We start from the raw sequence: 19,463 nt of genomic DNA, 5'->3' as shown, positions 1-19,463 counted from the left end.
AGGTCCATGAGCTCCCCCTTGTCCAGGTCAACTGTTTTTGTGGGTTTCTCCAGCCTGGTCATGATCCATTTGGTCATCACTCCTACCTATCTGAATCTAGATTCCAGCATTTTGCCTCAATGTTTAGCTGTGGGTGTCTGCTTCTGCTTCCATCAAGTACTGGAGGAAGACTCTTAGATGGCATATAAGGTAGTCATCAAATTCATTATCTGAGAATGTCATTTGAGGTAGCCTCTCCACTATTGCTTCGATTGTTAGTTGGTGTCATCCTTGTAGATCTCTGGACATTTCCTTAGTGCTAGATTTCTCTTTAAACTATAATGGCTCCCTCTATTATGGTATCTCTTTTCTTTCTCTCCTCTATTCTTCCCCTGATTCAATCTTTTTGCTCCTTAATGTCCTCCTCTCCCCTCCTTTTCTCACATTCTCTTTTTCATAACTCCCTCTCTTTCCCTCATGCTTCTAATTAACTCAAGAGATCTTGTCCCTTTTCCAATCTCTGGAGTACGGTGTACGTCTCTCTTTGGGTCCTCCGTGTTTCCTATTTTCTGTTTTAGTGTGGATTATTGGGTAGCCATCCCCTGATCCATATCTAAAACCACTATATGAGTGAGTACAAAGCATGTTTGTATTTTTGTGACTGGGTTATCAAACTCATGATGTTTTCTTCTAGTTCCATCCATTTGCCTGTGAATTTTAAGATTCCATTGTTATTTTGCTGAGTAGTACTCCATTTTGTAAATGTATCACATTTTCTTTATACATTCTTCAGTTGAAGGGCATCTAGTATGCTTCCAGTTTCTGGCTCTTACAAATAATGCTATTTTGAACATAGTTGAACAGATGCCTTTGTTGTATGAGTTTGCATCAATTGGGTATATGCCTAAGAGTGGAAATGTTGAATCTTGAGGTAGACTAATTCCTATTTTTCTGAAGAACTGCCTTATTGATTTTCAAAGTGGCTTTATATGTTTTCACTTCCACCAGCAGTAGAGGACTGTTCCCCTTTCTCCACAGCCTCTCCATCATAAGCTGTCATTGTGGTTATGATTTTAACCATTCTGGCAGGAGCAAGATGGTATCTCAGAGTTGTCTTGATTTGAATTTCTCTCATGGCTAAGTATGTTGAGCACTCTCGCAGGTGTCTTTTGGTCATTCTAGATTCCTCTATTGAATACTGTCTATTTAATTCTGTTACACACTTTTTAGTGGATTTTTTGATGTTTTGGTGATTAGCCTCTTAGGTTCTTTGTATATTTTGTTAACCAGGCCTCTGTTAGATATGGGGTTGGTGAACATCTTTTGCCATTCTTTGGGCTGCCATTTTGTCTTGTTGACTCATTCTTTGCCTTACAGAAGCTTCTCAGTTTCAGGAGTTCCTATTTATTAATTGTGCATCTCTGGGTCTGTGCTACTGGTGTTATGTTCAGGAAGGTGTCCTCTATACCAATTGTTAGAGAGTACATCCTAATTTCTCTTCTAAGAGTTTCAGGGTCGCTGAATTTATGTTGAGGTCTTCGATCCAACTTAATGATCTATCTGTAGTCTTCTACAGGTCAGCATCCAGGATGCCACCACACTTTGAAGATGCTTTCTTCTTTCCATTGAATAATTTTAGCTTCATTGTCAAAAATCGGGTTTTCATAGGTGTGTTCATCCATATAATGTTTTTCAACTTGATTCCATTGTATAACTGTCTTTTGAATTATTTTCTTTGTTGTTTTGTGAAAGAGAATCTGTGGGGCTGTATTTACCTGAAACAAACTGAAGTATAAGCATCTGTGTATCCATATCAAGAGATAGCTTCTCTTCTGGTGAAAACTCTAGAATATTGTGCTTCAGTTTTTCATCAGTTTTAAATTTGTATCTCCAGGATCTGAAACAAAACTTCAAGGGTCACATTGATGTAATTTTGGGAAAGTTGTGAAGTTTGTGTTTATTTAACTTTTATACACATATATCGAGCTGGGAAACATTGGTCAACATCACCCTTTTCTTTCCTATGTTTTCTTTGATCTTTTGATTTAAAGTTGACAATATTTTTCCTGCCTTATTTCTTGGCATTTTCTAAAAAACCTGTTAATTTTTTGAAAAATATTTTATATATTTCTGATTATTGTATCTGTGTCACAAGTATAGTCCTCATTTTATGTGAATCTGTGTATTGATTTTCTGTAATGTATAATGGTAACCTAATTATAATTGTTTTTTTTTAATGATGGAGTTTACCAATGTGTCTTCATAAATTTTCATAGATTATCAGTTCCTGGAGGTTTTGTTTTTGGGAGAATTTGCTCTGGAGAAACAGTTTTAGTGTTTTTCATCTTTGTCTTAGATGCTTCCCTCTTCCCATTTTCTTTTTTTTTTCTTTTTTTTGGTTTTTCGAGACAGGGTTTCTCTGTGTAGCTTTGGAGCCTATCCTGGCACTCGCTTTGGAGACCAGGCTGGCCTCGAACTCACAGAGATCTGCCTGCCTCTGCCTCCCAAGTGCTGGGATTAAAGGCGTGCGCCACCAACACCTGACGCCTCTCCCATTTTCTTGTCTACTGGTATATCTGTGTTTTCCAGTTGTTGCTATCTTTATGATTTTGTCTTTATTGCTGAAGTGATTTACATGATTAAGACATTGTCTTTGGATTTTAAAACCTTCTCATATATTATTGTCTCTGTCTCCTAACTAGTGTTTGGTGTCAAATGACAAAATCAAGGATCATCTGAGCAAACATCAATTGAGTGTATTCTTAGATCAGAATGTCTGATTTCTGCCTGAAAAAGATTGTGTTGACTAATTATTGATGTGGGAAGATGACTTCCACTGAGTTGGCAATGTCTCCGAACAAATGGGCCTGGGCTGCTTAAGAGAGCTAGCTGAGCACAAGGCAGTGACAAAGCTAAAGAGACAATCAAGAAACCATGGTTCCACATGGTTTATCTTCAGTGACTAGCTTGAATTTTTCTCCTAATTTCCCACAATAATAGACACTGGGCTAGGTTTAACAACCAAATCCATTCATTACTAGAGTTGCTTTTACTTAGAAAATGTAATCACAGCAAAAGCAAAGAAAGTGGGAACAATAAATCATATGTCAAAGGTGAATTTTTTGCCATAATGGACACGGGAATGCTGACTTTTAGAAGACTGTTGAAGATATCGAGACTTCAGTTGGAAAGAGCCATAAAATTTCTCCATATTGAATAATTGTCTGTTTGTGTAAGACTTGAAAGACAGGAATGTTGAGGGTAATATCAGCCAGTGGAGGTCATGGTCAGGATTTTAGTGCGAAAAGGCTTGCAGGGCGCCATGGAATTGGTTTGACCTACCTGCCTTGAGAGACATTTGTCACAGAAATTCAGGTTAAATCACCTGGACCCTAGGGCACATTGTACCTTCCAGTTCCTGATATAGAGTTGCACTCCATCAGGCAGTGAAGTTCAGGCCAATTTGTATTTGTCTCTATGATTCTTCAGTATTCACAGTAGTATGTAAACATAACAAGACAATTGTTATTAAACATTGACCTCATATACCTTGTGTGCCTCACCATTTTCATGTTGTCCTGGCAACTACAACTGTTTTGATCCTGGAAATTGCCTCTATCTTATGTTTCTGTTAGAGATATAAAACATCTTATTCCTCTCAATAAAACAGTCATATTTTTTCTTGCTGTGGATATCCAGTCCAAGCCTGGCTTCAATCCTTTTTGATTCTATTATGATGTTGCTGTGTTAAGTAAGCACAGGTGCTTAGAACATTTCTTGAAAAAAATTAGCTAAAGTTCATTTGTGTGATACTTTGGCTCTGAATTTTATTAATCTTTAAATGTCCCAAAATATGAGAAAGGCTGAGTTTGAGCATAATGGCCTGATGTATTAGACAAAATACTGCTTCTATTAGATGGTGATTACTGTTGTGTCCTTCAAGTCTACAGTGAAAAAGTCAAAGGTAAGAACAAATCAAAAGTCTCTGGTTAGGAAAAATAACATTAGATAGTTTCAGATGGCAGTCCAGTGATGGAAAAGAGACCACAATTTTCAAGCTTTTTAACACCATAAAAGAAAATTCCCAGTCATGCATTTAAAGTCTAGGTAGGTAGCCCAACTGTAAGACACGATCCAGATAAGCCTTTAAGTTATTGAAGGACTATCCAATGTAAATACTTATCTCAGGAACAATATTATGCAAAAACTGTAGCAAACTTGATCCAGGCTTGGTAGGGTCCATCAAATTATGGCAGAATCACCTATGTTTTACTGATTATGGAAACAATAAAGATGGACCATGGAGAGATTGGAGACTGGTAGTAGTAAGGTGGGGCTGAGAGGATCTAGCTCATTTTTAGATTGAGGAATGGAAGAGGTAAAAGTCACTGATGGTGGCTAAAATGGTTCCCTGATCTTTCAGGTTCTTACCCACATATCTCACTTCTGATACTTTTCTTGATGAAGATTACTTCTATGAACACATTATGAGTTACCTTAAAAGACATGCTTAATAAAAAGAAAGGATAATTAAGTCAGCCAGAGATAGATGAAAGAATATATTATTAATTTTATTTTTAAATGCTACTGAAAAGGAATCAACAGCATTGGAAGATATTAGATGAAAAATACGCTGCTAAATTAAAATTGTGTACTTTAGAGATACGTAGAACTCAAAATGAAAAAAACCAAGATATTTGTTACATCATTTAAGATATTTTCTTTGTTTTCCACAGGGCGGGAAATACAGTAACCGTCAAAAATGATATAGATTATATACAAACAAAAAAGATTTCTTCATTAAAATTGACAATAGTTAATCAAATGGCATTACCATTCAATCTAAACTAATTCATGAGACTAACAGATGTTTTTCCTTGGATAAATATAACTTGCCAAAAATATAACTCTGCAAAGATATGTTGAGAAAGGGTTTTATTTTTACAAAATCCTATAAACCTCCAAAAAAGGAATGTAAAGACCACTGGAGTCATGTGGTTCTAGGATTGTGTCTGCCTGTGAGTGATGTCACTGGGTTCTGCTTTCCTGGGACACTTTTGGATGTGGCAGTGGTACCGACTAGCTGGTTTTACATCTCTAAAAGACATTTATTTACTATTCTCATTACAATTAGGTTTCTGATTCTCATATATGTTTGATAATTAATAACAAAAATGTACCTGAATGCTTTGAAATTAATAGTGAATTATATTTAGGCACATGAACAAATGGGCAACATAGAAGTTTAACATGTCAAAGTTATTGGAAGCAAAGTTGTTAAAACCCAAGTCTCAAAAATATAACTGGTGATAAAGAAGTTCCTCACTAGCTTCCCTGTTCAATTTGAGGATAATGAACAACCTTTTTAATTATTCCCACACTGAGATAAATGCAGCTGAATACTTCATGTAATTTATTGTGGGGCCTTATGTGTGCCCCACCAGATATTTCATGGTCTACTAAATTCTGGTGTGAAAACAAACTTATACTTTTAGTCTTTCTCATTTGGATGGGTCCATTGTTAACTCTCACAAAATGACATATCATTCTTCCTTGTGAAACTTAATTTGTTGTACTTGTGGTAGTCTGTATGTAATTTTCCCAAATAAGCCCATAGTAAATGGCATTCTTAGGCCCTGTGGCTTTGTTGCTGTAGATATGACCTTGTGGGTACAATTGTGTCAAAGCAGAGGTGTTCACTGAGATCTTATATATGTTCAAGCAATGAACAATGTCACAGACCACATCCCCTTGCCAGTGCTCAAGATGTACAATGCCTAGCTCCTTCTACAGCAGCATGTCTGCCTGCATTCTACCATTTTACACCATGGTGATACTTTATAAATCCTCTGAAAATATAAGCCACCCAATTAAATGTTTTTCCTTTAAAAGATTAGGTATCTCTTCAAAGTTCTAGAAACCCTAAGTCAGTACATGATTCACTACCCTTTATAGAGGAAATAAGAGAAACCCTGACAAATTTACTTTTGAGAAGATCATATTTTACATAGGCTTATGTACTTGCTCATCATGTGTTATTAACACAAAATCTAGTATTCAATTATAGTCATTTTATTTCATGTATCATACAATGACAGCTTTTTAACTCAATGTGTTGATAGCACAACAAATTAATATTATGATCATGTATCAAATACTATCTTTTATTTTTTTTCACCCATGTAAAATTAAAAAGAAGTCATATTACAAAATTTTCAACAGCATACTTGAAATATTTATAACTATTAATAAAAAACATTGTTAAAAATCTACTGGGTTACTTGTAGCTGTAAAATTACTTTAATAGGAATTATTTCAGCTTCCAGATTTGGAGGCACGGTATTAAACAAAATGTGCAAATACCGCAATTTAGAGATAACTACCTAAATCTAAATTAGAAAAGTGTTGAAGAAAGCATTGACACTGGTTTCATAGAATGATATGGTAGAGCAAAAACCACTTAGGAATATCAACAATGCAAAATTTCTCCCACTTTCAGTGTCCTTGACATTTAAAGAAATATGCAGACAATTGTTTGGAAGGTCCCTCTTGTGTAGAAAACTGTCATGCTTTGAATATTCAGCATAGAATGACATGTTCACTAGAATGTATTTTAAAAATATTGAATACATATTATTCATTAAAGTATACAGCATGAGTTTTAGGCTAGCTAGACCTTTTTTTTGAGACAGGGTTTCACTGTGTCTCTGGAGGCTGTCATGGAAATAGCTCTTGTATAACAGCCTGGTCTCAAACTCACAGAGATCCACCTGCCTCTGCCTTTTATGTTCTGGGATTAAAGGCTTTCTCCACCAAAACCAGGCCTAGGTATAATTTTCTTATGAGATCTTCTGTCAATCAACAGGGCAAAATTATATTCAACTATATTCGTGAATGTGTGTATGTGTATGTGTGTTTGTGTGTCTATGTAATTGAGAAATGTCTTACTATCAAATTCAATATATAGTACAAATTGGCTTAAATTCAAGAAGATCTGCCTATCTCTGATACCATACTCAGCTATATTTGTATCTGACAATAATTTTATACGCTCCACTGGCATACACCAAATATGATGTAAGACATAATGTTTCATACCTTGGGCCTTCTGGTGAGATTAAACTGGAACACTTCAATGCATTTTGGAAAATAATTTCAGAATGAGTCAATGATAATCTGAGTTAGACAGGAATTCTCTACAGATCTTTGGCTGTTTTTGAACACAGAATGCAGATTAGGTTGGCTACAAATTCACAGAATTTTCTTTTCTCTGTTGTCCAGGTATTGGAATAAAGGGTGTATGCCAAACCATACTATTATGATTTTATTATTTTTTTCTTATATCCTTTTTATGTATGTGATTATTTTTGTGTGGAAGTTGTGCATGTTTGTCATGGTTTGGGTGTAAATATCAAAGAAAACTTTTGTGTGTTTGTCTTTTAAACTTAGCATATTGGAGACAATGTCTTTAGGTTGCCATTCCAAGTACTTATCCTGGGCAAGATTTTTCTGTCTACACTTTATCAGTCATCAGAAGCATTGGACTATAGGCATGTACAATACCAACTCTCTTTAGAATGCAAAATGATGGGATAGTTGTAAGATGAGTACTTTATCTCTTAGACCATTTTCACAGTTCCAAATTCTATTATTTAGAAATTTATGGAATGAGTATTTTGAGACATAGTCTCTTTCTAACACTGTCTGTCCTGGAACTCATTATGTAATACATATGCTATGCCTGGAACTTACAGAGATCACCTGTTCTGTCTCATGTGAAAACACATTAGCAAAAAGAGATTTTATCATAGTTTTAGTACAGATATTACTAGAAAGAATGAATGTTGGGAAAGTGTGATCTTGTGGGCGCAAACCCTACTTAAGTATTAGTACAAAAACTTATGACAATTTTGGTGCCTTGGTAAATTATATTTCAACGGATACATAGGGAATCCTCTCTCTCTCTCTCTCTCTCTCTCTCTCTCTCTCTCTGTGTGTGTATGTCTCAATGTATACATCTATTAGTTCTCTGTCTCTCTATGTATTTCTCTGTTGGGTAACATGTTCTTAGGTCAGTTACTGCTTAGACACTACTGGGATTCTGATTTAATAATGTATAAACATGGGTCAGAAGACTTTAGCACTATGCCTTACTCTACATGAGTTTCACAGTTTTGCCAAGTAATCCTCAGAAAATTCCTGCTTACATCTGAGAAAGGTGACCATGTGTTGGTGGCACATGCCTTTAATCCCAGCACTTGGTAGGTTGAGGCAGGTGGAACTCTGTAAGTGAGAGACCATCCTGGTCTACAAGAGCTAGTTCAAGGACAAGTTCAAAAGCCATAGAGATACCCTGACTCGAAAAAGTAAAGAAAAAATCATCTGAGAAAGGAGCAAATCCATACACAAAATGTTTTACACTTTTGGTATCATGGTTCATTGGTATTTGATATATCACTTAATTAGGAAGGTTCCTTAATGGTAAGTCTTCCCGAATGAAGGCCTTCAATTTACAGAAGGAATAGGCCACTTGATTCCTAATTTGAAGAAGGAACTTCAAACAGAACATGCTGTAACTCTAGTCCAATTGTGGTAGAGTCCATCACAACTTAGAATCCAAATTTATTGTATGATCCATGTTTTACTTGTTCTGGAATAAAGAAACTTGCAAAACTTATAGGTCACGGATTCTTCCTTTGTGGTTTCAGTTCAACACTGTTGAAAGGTGGTAGATTTAAAAAACCAGTGAAGATGCAGTGAGAGTTCATTACATGAAGTTTTCAAGATGAAGCCAATGTTGAATTTTGAGATAATAGGATGTTGAGATACCCAAACTATGGGCATCTTACATGGAAAGTTCAACACAGGAGTGTAAATAGCAAAGGATAAACATATATGACAATTTTTAGGGATAGAACTATCCCTAAAAGAGTGATACCCCACCTGCGTATGGCAGAGCTCCAGGATTATGTTGTTTGTCCTGAAGAGTTTTAATGCCTTAGTTCAATCTTCTCTTGCTGTGCACATATTCCCTTCTTTATTTTTTAAATTTATTCTTCTCTCATAAAATACATCCCATCTGTAGTTTCCCCTATCTCCACTCATCTCAGTCCTGTCCCCTGCCCCACTCTCCACCAGGTCCTCCTCTATTTACCTTGCGAGTAAATAACCTATCCAAAGATATCACCAAAACTCTGCATAATGTATTGCAATTTGACAAGATGTGAACATTCCTATCAAAGCTGTATGAGACAAACAAGCAGGAGGAAAAGGATTCCAAGAGCAGGCAAGAGAGAGCACACACACACTTCTACTTTCAGTAGTTACAAAAAACACCAAGATATCAACAATAACAGAAGTTATGTGCTGCTGGATTTTCTTGTCCCGCCAGGTACTGCTGCCCTTCTCATTACCCAACAAGCACATAAATGCTATATTAGTTATTAAACTGTTGGCTGATGGCTAGGGCTACTTATTGGCTAGCTCTGTCTTAAGTGTTAACCCATTTCTATAAATCTATGTATTTCCACATGAACTTGGCATACTGGAGAATGCCCAGACCTGTTGATAATTTGCAGCTACATCATGTCTGTCTCAGGTGGGCTCTCTCTGTCTACCATTTCCAAAATTCTCCTCCTCTCCTAGTCCTGCATATCTTCCTGCCTCTTTGGTCAAACAGTGTTTTATTCATCCTCCAATAATAGAAGCATGTATACAGAAGGACACCCCCATCAAACCTGGTGCAAAACCTCGTGAGCCTCTATGATTCTGTTGTCTGTGTTCTCATATATGCTTCTTTAGTTGAGAAAAATCTTGACTATGCATTTTTTGAAAGTACTTTCTGAGACTTCGAACTGAGTTCATTCTCATTCTATTCCTGTCATTCTTAGGTTTGATGTTTTCATATAGTTGCAGATGTCCTGGATGTCCATTTCATAAATCATTTTGTATTATTTTTCTCTTCTGTTTGTTATATATCTATGCCACCTGATAAATGATTTAATTTGGCCCTTGTTTCCAGAGTGATACAGGAGCATCATGAAAATTTGCATGGCACCTAAATCAGGGGTCTAAGAACTCATATCCTTAAGCCGTGGAATGAGGCAGAAAGTGGGAACTGATGTTGGAGGTCAATGCATTGTGGGTTCTATTTTGAAATAGTTGCGGTACATGCCAAAAAGTGCTATATTTGTGGGAAATTCATTTAGTGAGGTTTATTTTGTTTTCCTGCCAAGCCTGAAATTCTCTGTTTTATGTCTTGTACAATTTTGGTGAGGCTTGCCTCTGTAGGTGATGTTGGATTACATAGATTTTCATATCCCGAGTTCCTAAATTGTCATTTTGTTTTACTGCTTCTATTTTGGCATCAGATCTTGAACGGATTCATTCATTTCATCAGCAGTTTATTAGTTTCTTTTTTAACTTTCCTTAAGGGATTTAGAAATTTTCTCTAATATTTCAAGTGTCCTTTTCCTGAATTCTTTAAGGGATTAATTCACTTCACCTTTAAGGACTTTTGTCTTCTTAATAATGTTTTTCTTCATTGTGCTTCGACAGTGTTGGAATATTCATGACTTGCCTGTAGTAGATTCTCTTGAACCTGGTAGTGACTTATTGCTATAATGTGTGTTGGTTGTGTTTTTATGCTGCTGTCCAGTTATCTTGCTTTGAGGTGATTGTGAGTCTAGGTGATTCTATCTCAATTTTTCTTTGTTGGAAGGATGTTGTTTTTTCCTTGGCTTCTATTTGCTCTTTGATCTTCTTATCTGAGGGTTTATGTTTGAATAGGACTTCTCACCCTAATTTGTGGATGGGAAATCTTGCTGTAGGTGTGGTCTTTGTTCCAGCAGGGAGTATCTGCCAACGTTTGAAGCTGTAATAATGGAAGGGAGGAGAGAGCCTGTTGATAGTGTTGAGAGGGCATGGAGAGACTGGTAGAGTTCTGTGGTCAGGTGACCCGTATGGACTTCTGACAGATAGTGTATTCTTTGCTTGAGCATAGAGATTCCTTTAAAGTTGTATGCTACAATATAGAGATGAGGAGGGAATTGGATTGTAAATAGTGTTGGGGGTTATTGAAATAATGCAGAAGATCCACCGGAGAGGAACCAATGAGTATTTTGGATTGCTGACATGAACTCTGGTCCAGAAGGGTGTCTTTGCTTCAGTTTGCCTATCTATTCTTCTGACTTGTGTGGACTGCACTTGAGCAGAGGATATTAATCCAATTTTTGGTGGTGACATGGCTTTAGGGGTGGCAGCTAATGAGATATTGGAGGACTCTCTCTGGGAATATAGGTACTGTGGAATCTTCATGAGCTGCTGACCCACCTTACATGTTATTCTGGCTGGTGTGACAGGCATATGAGACAGGGATGTCTGCCTGAGTTTGTGCTTGAATATAACCATATTCCTCTTAACCTGAATGGGAAAATGTCCTGTTGCTGGGTATATTGGAAAGCGCCAATTAGTTTCTTGATTAAACAAAACATGACAGTCAAGACATTGTCTTGAGTATCAGAAGAGAAATTGGAAATTTGAGCTTTTTGGTTTGTTACAGGGTATGAGGAGAAAATGCATGGCTTCCTGTACCTCTACTCCTTCCATCCCATTCCCCAATATTTATTTCCCAAATCCACTTCTACTCTGTTTCCCTTCAGAAAAGAGAAGTCTTCCCAGGAATATCTACCAAACATACCATGACAAGGTGCAATAAGACTATGCACAAACCCCCATACAGAGCAGACCATGGTAACTCAGTAGAAGGAAGTGTCCCAAGAGCAGGAATTAGAGTCAGAGACACCACAATAGCTACTGGTGGAATCCCACAAACAAACCAAGCCAATCAACCAAAGCATGTTTGCAGAGTTCCTGCCACAGTGAGGTGTAGTGCCCATGATAGCTGCTTCACTTTCTCTGAGCCCCTGTAAGCCTTATTATGTTCATTCTGTGTGACATGTTCTGTTTTCTGGCATTGGAAAAATGTCCAGAGAAATACAAGGGTGACACCAAATAAGATTCTAAGCAATAGTGAAGAGGATATCCTAAATGCCCTTTCCTTATAATGATATTGATAACTACCTTGTATGCCATCCTAGAGCCTTTGTCAAGCAGCTGATGGAAGAAGAAATAGACACCCACAGCTAAGCAGTGAGCTGAATGCCTAAAATCCAGGTGTAGAGAGTGAGGTGTGATGAGCAATGTATGAAACAGGTGACCTGAACAAGGGGGAATTCAGACTGAGAGTTCAGAACCAGCATAGGACAGAATTAGGTCCGATGAACGTGGGAGTCAGTTAGGAGAGTTGGGAAGTCTATGGGGTCTCTATTGGTGTAACAGTATTTATCACTAGTGTACGAGTGGACATTGGGAGCCCATACCTTATAGAAGTGTATACTCTCAGCCAGGACACATGGGGAGGGACTAGGCCCTGCAACAAACTATGACATTGATAATCCTCCATGGAAAGCCTCCCCTTTACTATTGAGCTGAAGAGGGATGGGATGAGGTTTGATATTTTATAAGGGCAGATGGGAGGGGCATGGTATTGGCACTGGTATATTATGTAACAATGTTTCTAATTTAAATTTTAAAAATTAGAAACAGAAAAGATCTTATTCGTCGTAATGTAGAACCCTTATGTTCACCAGGACTAGAGGTCTGAAGAAGTAATTTACCTTCAGAAATTCTTTGTAACCGCTCTTGATCACCTATAGGTTCTATCACAAACCTTCCATACTATGTCAGCTGTGCTCACATCTAGACCTTAATATTTGAAAAATGAAGATAATAAGAAAATATCATATTCTGAAATTGAAAACACATATAAAGATTACAAACAGGAGACTCTGACCTCATCCTTAAAAGGAAAATAGAGCTGTGAAATTAATGTGAGGTAAATTAAAATAAAGGGTGCATTTGTTACATTTATATATTACTCAACTCTTAGATATGTTAGATATGCATTTTGTATTAAATTATGAAGAGTATACTGCAACTAAATTTAAGCTGCACAATGGAGATTATCTTCACAAACATTAAATTTGTGGACTGATAGGGGTAAGGCTCAAATTCCAATGTCTATATCTTAGATACTTATGAATAGTGCATAACAACAAATAAATCAAAAACAACTAGGTAAAATAATTTGGAAAAATTATCAGTATTTTCAACTAAAAGAGGGATTAAACTGAAGGGGTTTTGGTTTAGCAATGGAAAGTAAGGATAAACTGATGGGCAATTTTCATAGAGCAATAGTTATAAACCTTCATGTTGTTTTGATGCCTAAACATAAATTATTTTCATTGCTATTTAATTATTGTAATTTTTAAACCACAGATTGAGAACCACTGGTCTGACCTGTTAATTTTTATTCTGTTAAATTTAACCCTTTTCGCAAGCTAATATTAAAAAGTGTGTGAAATGGATGAGTGGATAAAGTTTGTTGCTCCCATATCTTCCTACCTTAATTTGAATCTGTAGGACCGTGTTGGGGCAAAGAGAAACAGTGTTGTCATCTGAATGACAAACACACACACACACACACACACACACACACACACACACTTGTGTATACACACACATATATAAATAGACAGATAATTGTTTAAAATTAAAATTAATGTGCAGTGGTTACATAATTTTTATGTTCAGCAATTGAGTGGGTAATTTAAATGTGGTGTCTAACTTCAGAAAAAGTGTATGAACATGTAATGTTATTTAAAGCTGTCAGATAGCTTTATGAACTTTTTATATACCCTCTATAAAAATGTTATGCATAATAATAAAAATGAGTAAACACATACTCTTCAAAATTCAGGGTTGTCTTGCAGACTCTTCTGTCTTTGAAGAGGATAGTGGAACTTTAATTAACATATGACTATGTTAACATAGAAGTTAGCAAAAATCTTCAAGACAACTTCATTGAACTAGTTCAGATCATATAAAAGAAATCTGAGAGTCTTTGAAGATGAGATTTTTCATTGAGTGATGGAGATACACATATCACAAAATATTTTCTGTGACAATATATAGAAGCATCCAATGACTATCCTAGAATGGGCTGCTCTGTTAATATTTTTCTGCAGAAGGAGCACAACACCATGACTCCAAAGTTCACCATTCTATTTTCACAGGCCACTATTGTTACGGTCATTATTGTTTGAAAAGCAGGAAACTTAGAAATCATTGCTTTGTTGCAGTTCAGAATGGAATATATATTTTTCTCAGAGATAACCATCAATTATCTTTATGAAAATTAGCAATTCATTTTAGCACTCGAAAAAACCACGAGTGGAAACAATTACAATATGTTTTAACAACCAACTTAAATTTGTATCAATATACAAAAATTCTTTAAGGAAGTGTAGAAACATATACACAGTGTGTTGTAGCAGAAATTAACTTAAATTTCTATTAATACACAAAATATTTGAGATTAGTAATTATTTTATGTTATAGTATATTCATTAATCTACCCTTTTTCATTTCTGTATTACCCTAAATACAAACATTCATAAACAATTCAATAAATCATCAAAAGACTCCCGGCCCCCAACTTTTGGGAATGTAGAAGTTGTGTTCTCCAGATGCTTCCTGATTTTTGTGGATGAAGGCAACCTTTAGCGGTCCCTGAGAAAATTTGAGATCATAGTCAAGTCCTGTGAAGACCATCAGAAACTTTATTTGATATATATTGTCTGTCAAGTCTCAATAGTCTCCCATGCTCAACACATATCTATGTCAACCTGGAACAAATCTATGGTCTCTTGTTTCCTGGGGAAACAGAAGCAAAATTGCTTCTACAAAGCATTTTTGATTTTCATTTGACAAGATTTTTGACTTTTTAATAGTTAAGGCATTCATAAACTATATGGACTCCTTTACATCAACAGTGCCTCTTTCAATTCCATTTACATCTGGACCTATTTTACTCTATGAATTTTAACCTTTTTACTGCCAAAGCAAACATTAGACAGCTAAGCTACACATGGATCTTCTTCATGCTGTCTAAGTTGTCTATGTCTGCTTCTGAGTTCATGAAAGCAAAGTCTAAAACTCAGAGCCCAGTCAGAGGTAGGTCACCAAGAACTACACAGTGCCTTCCTAGAGCTCTAGAATTCTCATGATTGTGCTGTGGCAATCATTTTAACTGTTGTCATCATTACTACTTAGGCTATTGGCTGTTCAAGCGATCAACAGTAGGCAGAAGCTCATTAAGGGGACAATTTTTTTCAGCTTTCTCATTCCTTACATAGAAATATGGCCCCATGTTGGGTACAAACGATTTGCTTAGTGTATTACTCCTTTAGCATTTTAGTTATCGACCTTTTGGTGAGGGCACTTCCCGGGTCATAAATTGATATAAAGAGGCATGTCCTGTTCTTGGCTTATATCTAGCCAATTTTTCTTAACTTAAATGATCCCATCTGCCTTTTGCTCTGGACTTTTACCTTTCTCCATTTATGTATATCTTACTTTCCCTCAAACTTCATGACTTGCTGAGTTGCTGGATAGCTGACCCTTACCAACCTCCTCTTCTTCTCCTGCTCCTTCATCATTGCTTCCAGATTTATTCTTCTATGCATACTTTCTTCCTGATACCACAGCCTATCCTTGCTCCTAATTCACTACTGGATAAACACCTCTTCATCAGAACATCAGGTGTTGTATTCAGGCCAAGAATCACATCTTCATAGAATTAAAATAATACAACATAAACAAAAGCAACATACAGGTACTTCATTAAACAAATATTTTATAGCATAAAATTAATACATTTTAAATTAATGTTCTACAGAAATATACATTTACAATATTATCAGTATCATGCATTCAGTTCAACACATATATGTGATATTTCAGAATGTCCTGACCTATGATGATATGCATATCGACTTCACTTGTGAAGAGTGGACTTTGCTGGATACTTCTCAGAAGAATCTCTACAAAGATGTGATGCTGGAGACCTACAAGAACCTCAATGATATAGGTAAGAGTTAATTTTCCTTCCCATTTAAAAATTATAGGACAGCTGTTCCTTGGTTATTGGTGTTCTTCTTTAATTTGATTGAGATACAAAAAGAATGTGGTAAATAAATCAAAGTTCTAAATTCACTGAATACAGTAACATAATTTTTGCACATTTTCAATAATATAACATCCATTTTCTTTCACTAATTTTTAGGTTACATTTGGGAAGACCATACTATTGAAGAACATGGTGCAAGTTCTAAAAGACATGAAAGGTAATTTTCATTTTCAACTCATAGAAATGTGTCTCTGAAGAAATTGAAATGTTCCCTGAAGTTTGAAACAGAAACAATAATATAGTTAAGAACAGCTTAAATTGTATTGATGATTATTAAATTCTCAGAAGACAATATAACACAATTTCATGTAGGTGAATTGTATTTGCAAGACAATATTTTAAGAAAGGTGACAAGGAAACAATGACTTAAAAGAAACTACTAGTTGAATCATTACACCATGAGAGCTATGCTAATACGACCTATATTACTAAAGGTATATACATGGTTGATGTGATAAGCATATCTCTAAACCTTCCATTAGGCAAATACTTCACAGAAAAGATAGTTTTACTCATGTACTTGCTGTTACTTTTGTAAGTTTAGTGACAGGGGCAATAATTGTCAGCAGTCAAGGGGCAGTTATTGCAGGGAAATCCTAAAGTCACTAATACATGTCTATAAGGAACAGAAAGTCAAACTGAATTAAATGAGGAAGACTCTTCTTTGTAGTCTTTACATTATTAGGTGTATGATGTATTAGGCAGGATACAAGCCATATTAGCAAAAGTATATGTAGAACATTGTATACCTCTCTTGCAGAATATTTCAAAGTCATGTAGTAGTCCCCATTTTGATCATACTTGTGGAATTTGATTCAAGTGTACAAGTAATTTGTGTTCCAACTTCATTCATAAGACACCAAGCTCACTCTGCAGAAAAGCCGTATGACTCTATGACTGTGTAAATACTTCTGTTTTTTTCTAGTTTATTATCAAATATTGTATGACTCAAAGTGTAGGAAAATTAAAATATACAATGTGATAAAGCTCTGAATTTTTCCAGTTCTCTTCAAAATGTGAAAAATCTCCTGTAGAAAAAAGGTTCTGAAAATGAGAACCATACAATAAAAGATTAAACCTTCACAAGTATCTTCAAAGACACAAAACAACCCTTAAAGTGGGGGAAAACTTGAGTGTATACACAATGATAAGATTGTAATATCTGATTCTTCTTTACAATTGAAAAAATGTGATAATACTTCACACAGGGACCAAGATTCAACATCATGTTGAATATGGTTAAAGCATTTACATATGCCCATTTTCCTTTCAGGCATGAAACCAACCAAATTGAAGAGAAGTCTTCTGTATATACAGAATATGTTAAATCCTTTGCATATAATAGTAATCTTCAAAGGCATAAACAAATATGCACTGGAGAGAAACCCTATGAATGTATTCACTGTTGTAAAGTCTTAGCTACACACAGTAATTTTCAAAAACATAAAAGACCACATACTGGGGAGAAAAACTATGAAAGTATTCAATGTGGTAAAATCTTTACTAAGCACATTCAAATTGAAGGCTGTAAAAGAACACATACTGGAGAGAAACCCCATGAATGTATGCAGTGTGATAAAGGCTTTGCTGATGCTAGTTCTCTTCATATGCATAAAAAAACACATACTGGAGAGAAACCCTATGAATGTAATCAGTGTGGTAAAGCCTTTACATATCACAGCTGTCTTCTAAGGCACAAAATAACACATACTGGGGAGAAACCATATGAATGCAATCACTGTGGTAAAGGCTTTGCTGATCCAAGCACCCTTCGTGTACATAAAAGAACACATACTGGAGAGAAACCCTATGAATGTAATCAGTGTGGTAAAGCCTTTGCTCAGCACATTCATCTTCAAAGACATAAAATAACACATACTGGAGAGAAACCCTATGAATGTAGCCAATGTGGGAAAACCTTTACTCAGCACAGTCATCTTCAAAGACATAAAATAACACATACTGGAGAGAAACCCTATGAATGTAATCAGTGTGATAAAGCGTTCATGTTTCACAATCATCTTCAAAGACATAAAAGAACACATACTGGAGAGAAACCCTATGAATGTAATCAGTGTGGTAAAGCTTTTGCACAGCACAGTCATCTTCAAAGACATAAAAGAATACATACTGGAGAGAAACCCTATGAATGTACTCAGTGTGGTAAAGCTTTCATGAGTCACAGTCATCTTCAAAGCCATAAAAGAACACATACAGGAGAGAAACCTTATAAATGTAATCAGTGTGGTAAAGGCTTTGCTGATCTCAGTTCCCTTCGTGTGCATAAAAGAACACATAGTGGAGAGAAACCCTATGAATGTAATCAGTGTGGTAAAGCTTTTGCACAGCACAGTCATCTTCAAAGACACAAAAGAAGACATACTGGGGAGAAACCATATGAATGCAATTACTGTGGTAAAGGCTTTGCTGATTCTGGTGCCCTTCATGTGCATAAAAGAACACATACTGGAGAGAAACCCTATGAATGTACTCAGTGTGGTAAAGCCTTCATGTGTCACAGTCATCTTAAATGCCATAAAAGAACACATAGTGGAGAGAAACCTTATGAATGTAATTGGTGTGGTAAAGCATTTGCACAGCCTAGTCATCTTCAAAGACATAAAATAATTCATACTGGAGAGAAACCCTATGAATATAATCAGTGTGGTAAAGCATTTGCTCAGCAGTCATCTTCAAATGCATGAACCAACACATACCGGAAAGAAACCCTATGAATGTAATCAGTGTGGAAAGGCTTTTGCAAGTCAAATTATTCTTCAAACACATAAAAGAATACATACTTGTGACAAAGTGTTTTAATGTAATCAGTAAGGTAAAGCTTTTGTGTGTATCAGGAGTTTTTGGAATCATTACAAAAACCATTAAGCATTGAAACTATAAATGCAGTCAGTTTGGTTTAATTTTACACCTTTTAAAAGAGAAAACTGTGCACTATCAATCTGTTCAAGCCTTTACAAGTTACAATCATTTTTCAGTACCTGATAAAGATAATGAGGGCTTCTCATGATCAAGTATTTGGTCGGATCTTTAGCCATCACACTCCCAATCAGTTATACAATAGTAATTATTTTGAAGAAGAAAATTGATAGTGACAACAATATATTCAAGCATTGTGATGTCCATTTTTATATTGTTGGTCCAGCACACTCATGGAAAAAAGGAATTTATAAACTTATGAAACCTTATGTGTAGTGTAAAAGGGCCAGAAAATAAACACACCCTGACCCAGGAAGCAGATCCAGTGAAAGAAACAAGATGTGTCCCTGAAACCTTAGCCTAAGAAACACACTCCGAAATAAGAGCAAAATGGTTAAAAAAGAGCCAGTGAAAGAAACACACTTTGGCCCTGAAACCAAAGGCAAAGAAACAAACT

General features: G+C 35.8%; 1 protein-coding gene across 1 annotated transcript; it reads left to right on the top strand.

Moving 5' to 3' along the window:
• Window positions 1–15,807: 15,807 nt before the first annotated feature.
• LOC113838857 (zinc finger protein 120-like) lies at window positions 15,808–18,294 on the top strand (the record flags this gene model as incomplete). The annotated part of the gene is made up of 3 exons (XM_035453846.1): window positions 15,808–15,970; window positions 16,166–16,226; window positions 17,931–18,294. Coding segments are annotated over exons 1-3 (588 nt in total), but the record flags the coding sequence as incomplete, so codon positions are not given.
• Window positions 18,295–19,463: the final 1,169 nt, after the last annotated feature.

The sequence above is a fragment of the Cricetulus griseus genome, unplaced genomic scaffold (genome assembly GCF_003668045.3).
Source record: "Cricetulus griseus strain 17A/GY unplaced genomic scaffold, alternate assembly CriGri-PICRH-1.0 unplaced_scaffold_38, whole genome shotgun sequence".
NCBI lineage: Eukaryota > Metazoa > Chordata > Mammalia > Rodentia > Cricetidae > Cricetulus > Cricetulus griseus.
The sequence above is the reverse complement of the archived record's forward strand: the minus strand, read 5'-3'. Positions and strand labels throughout refer to the sequence as shown.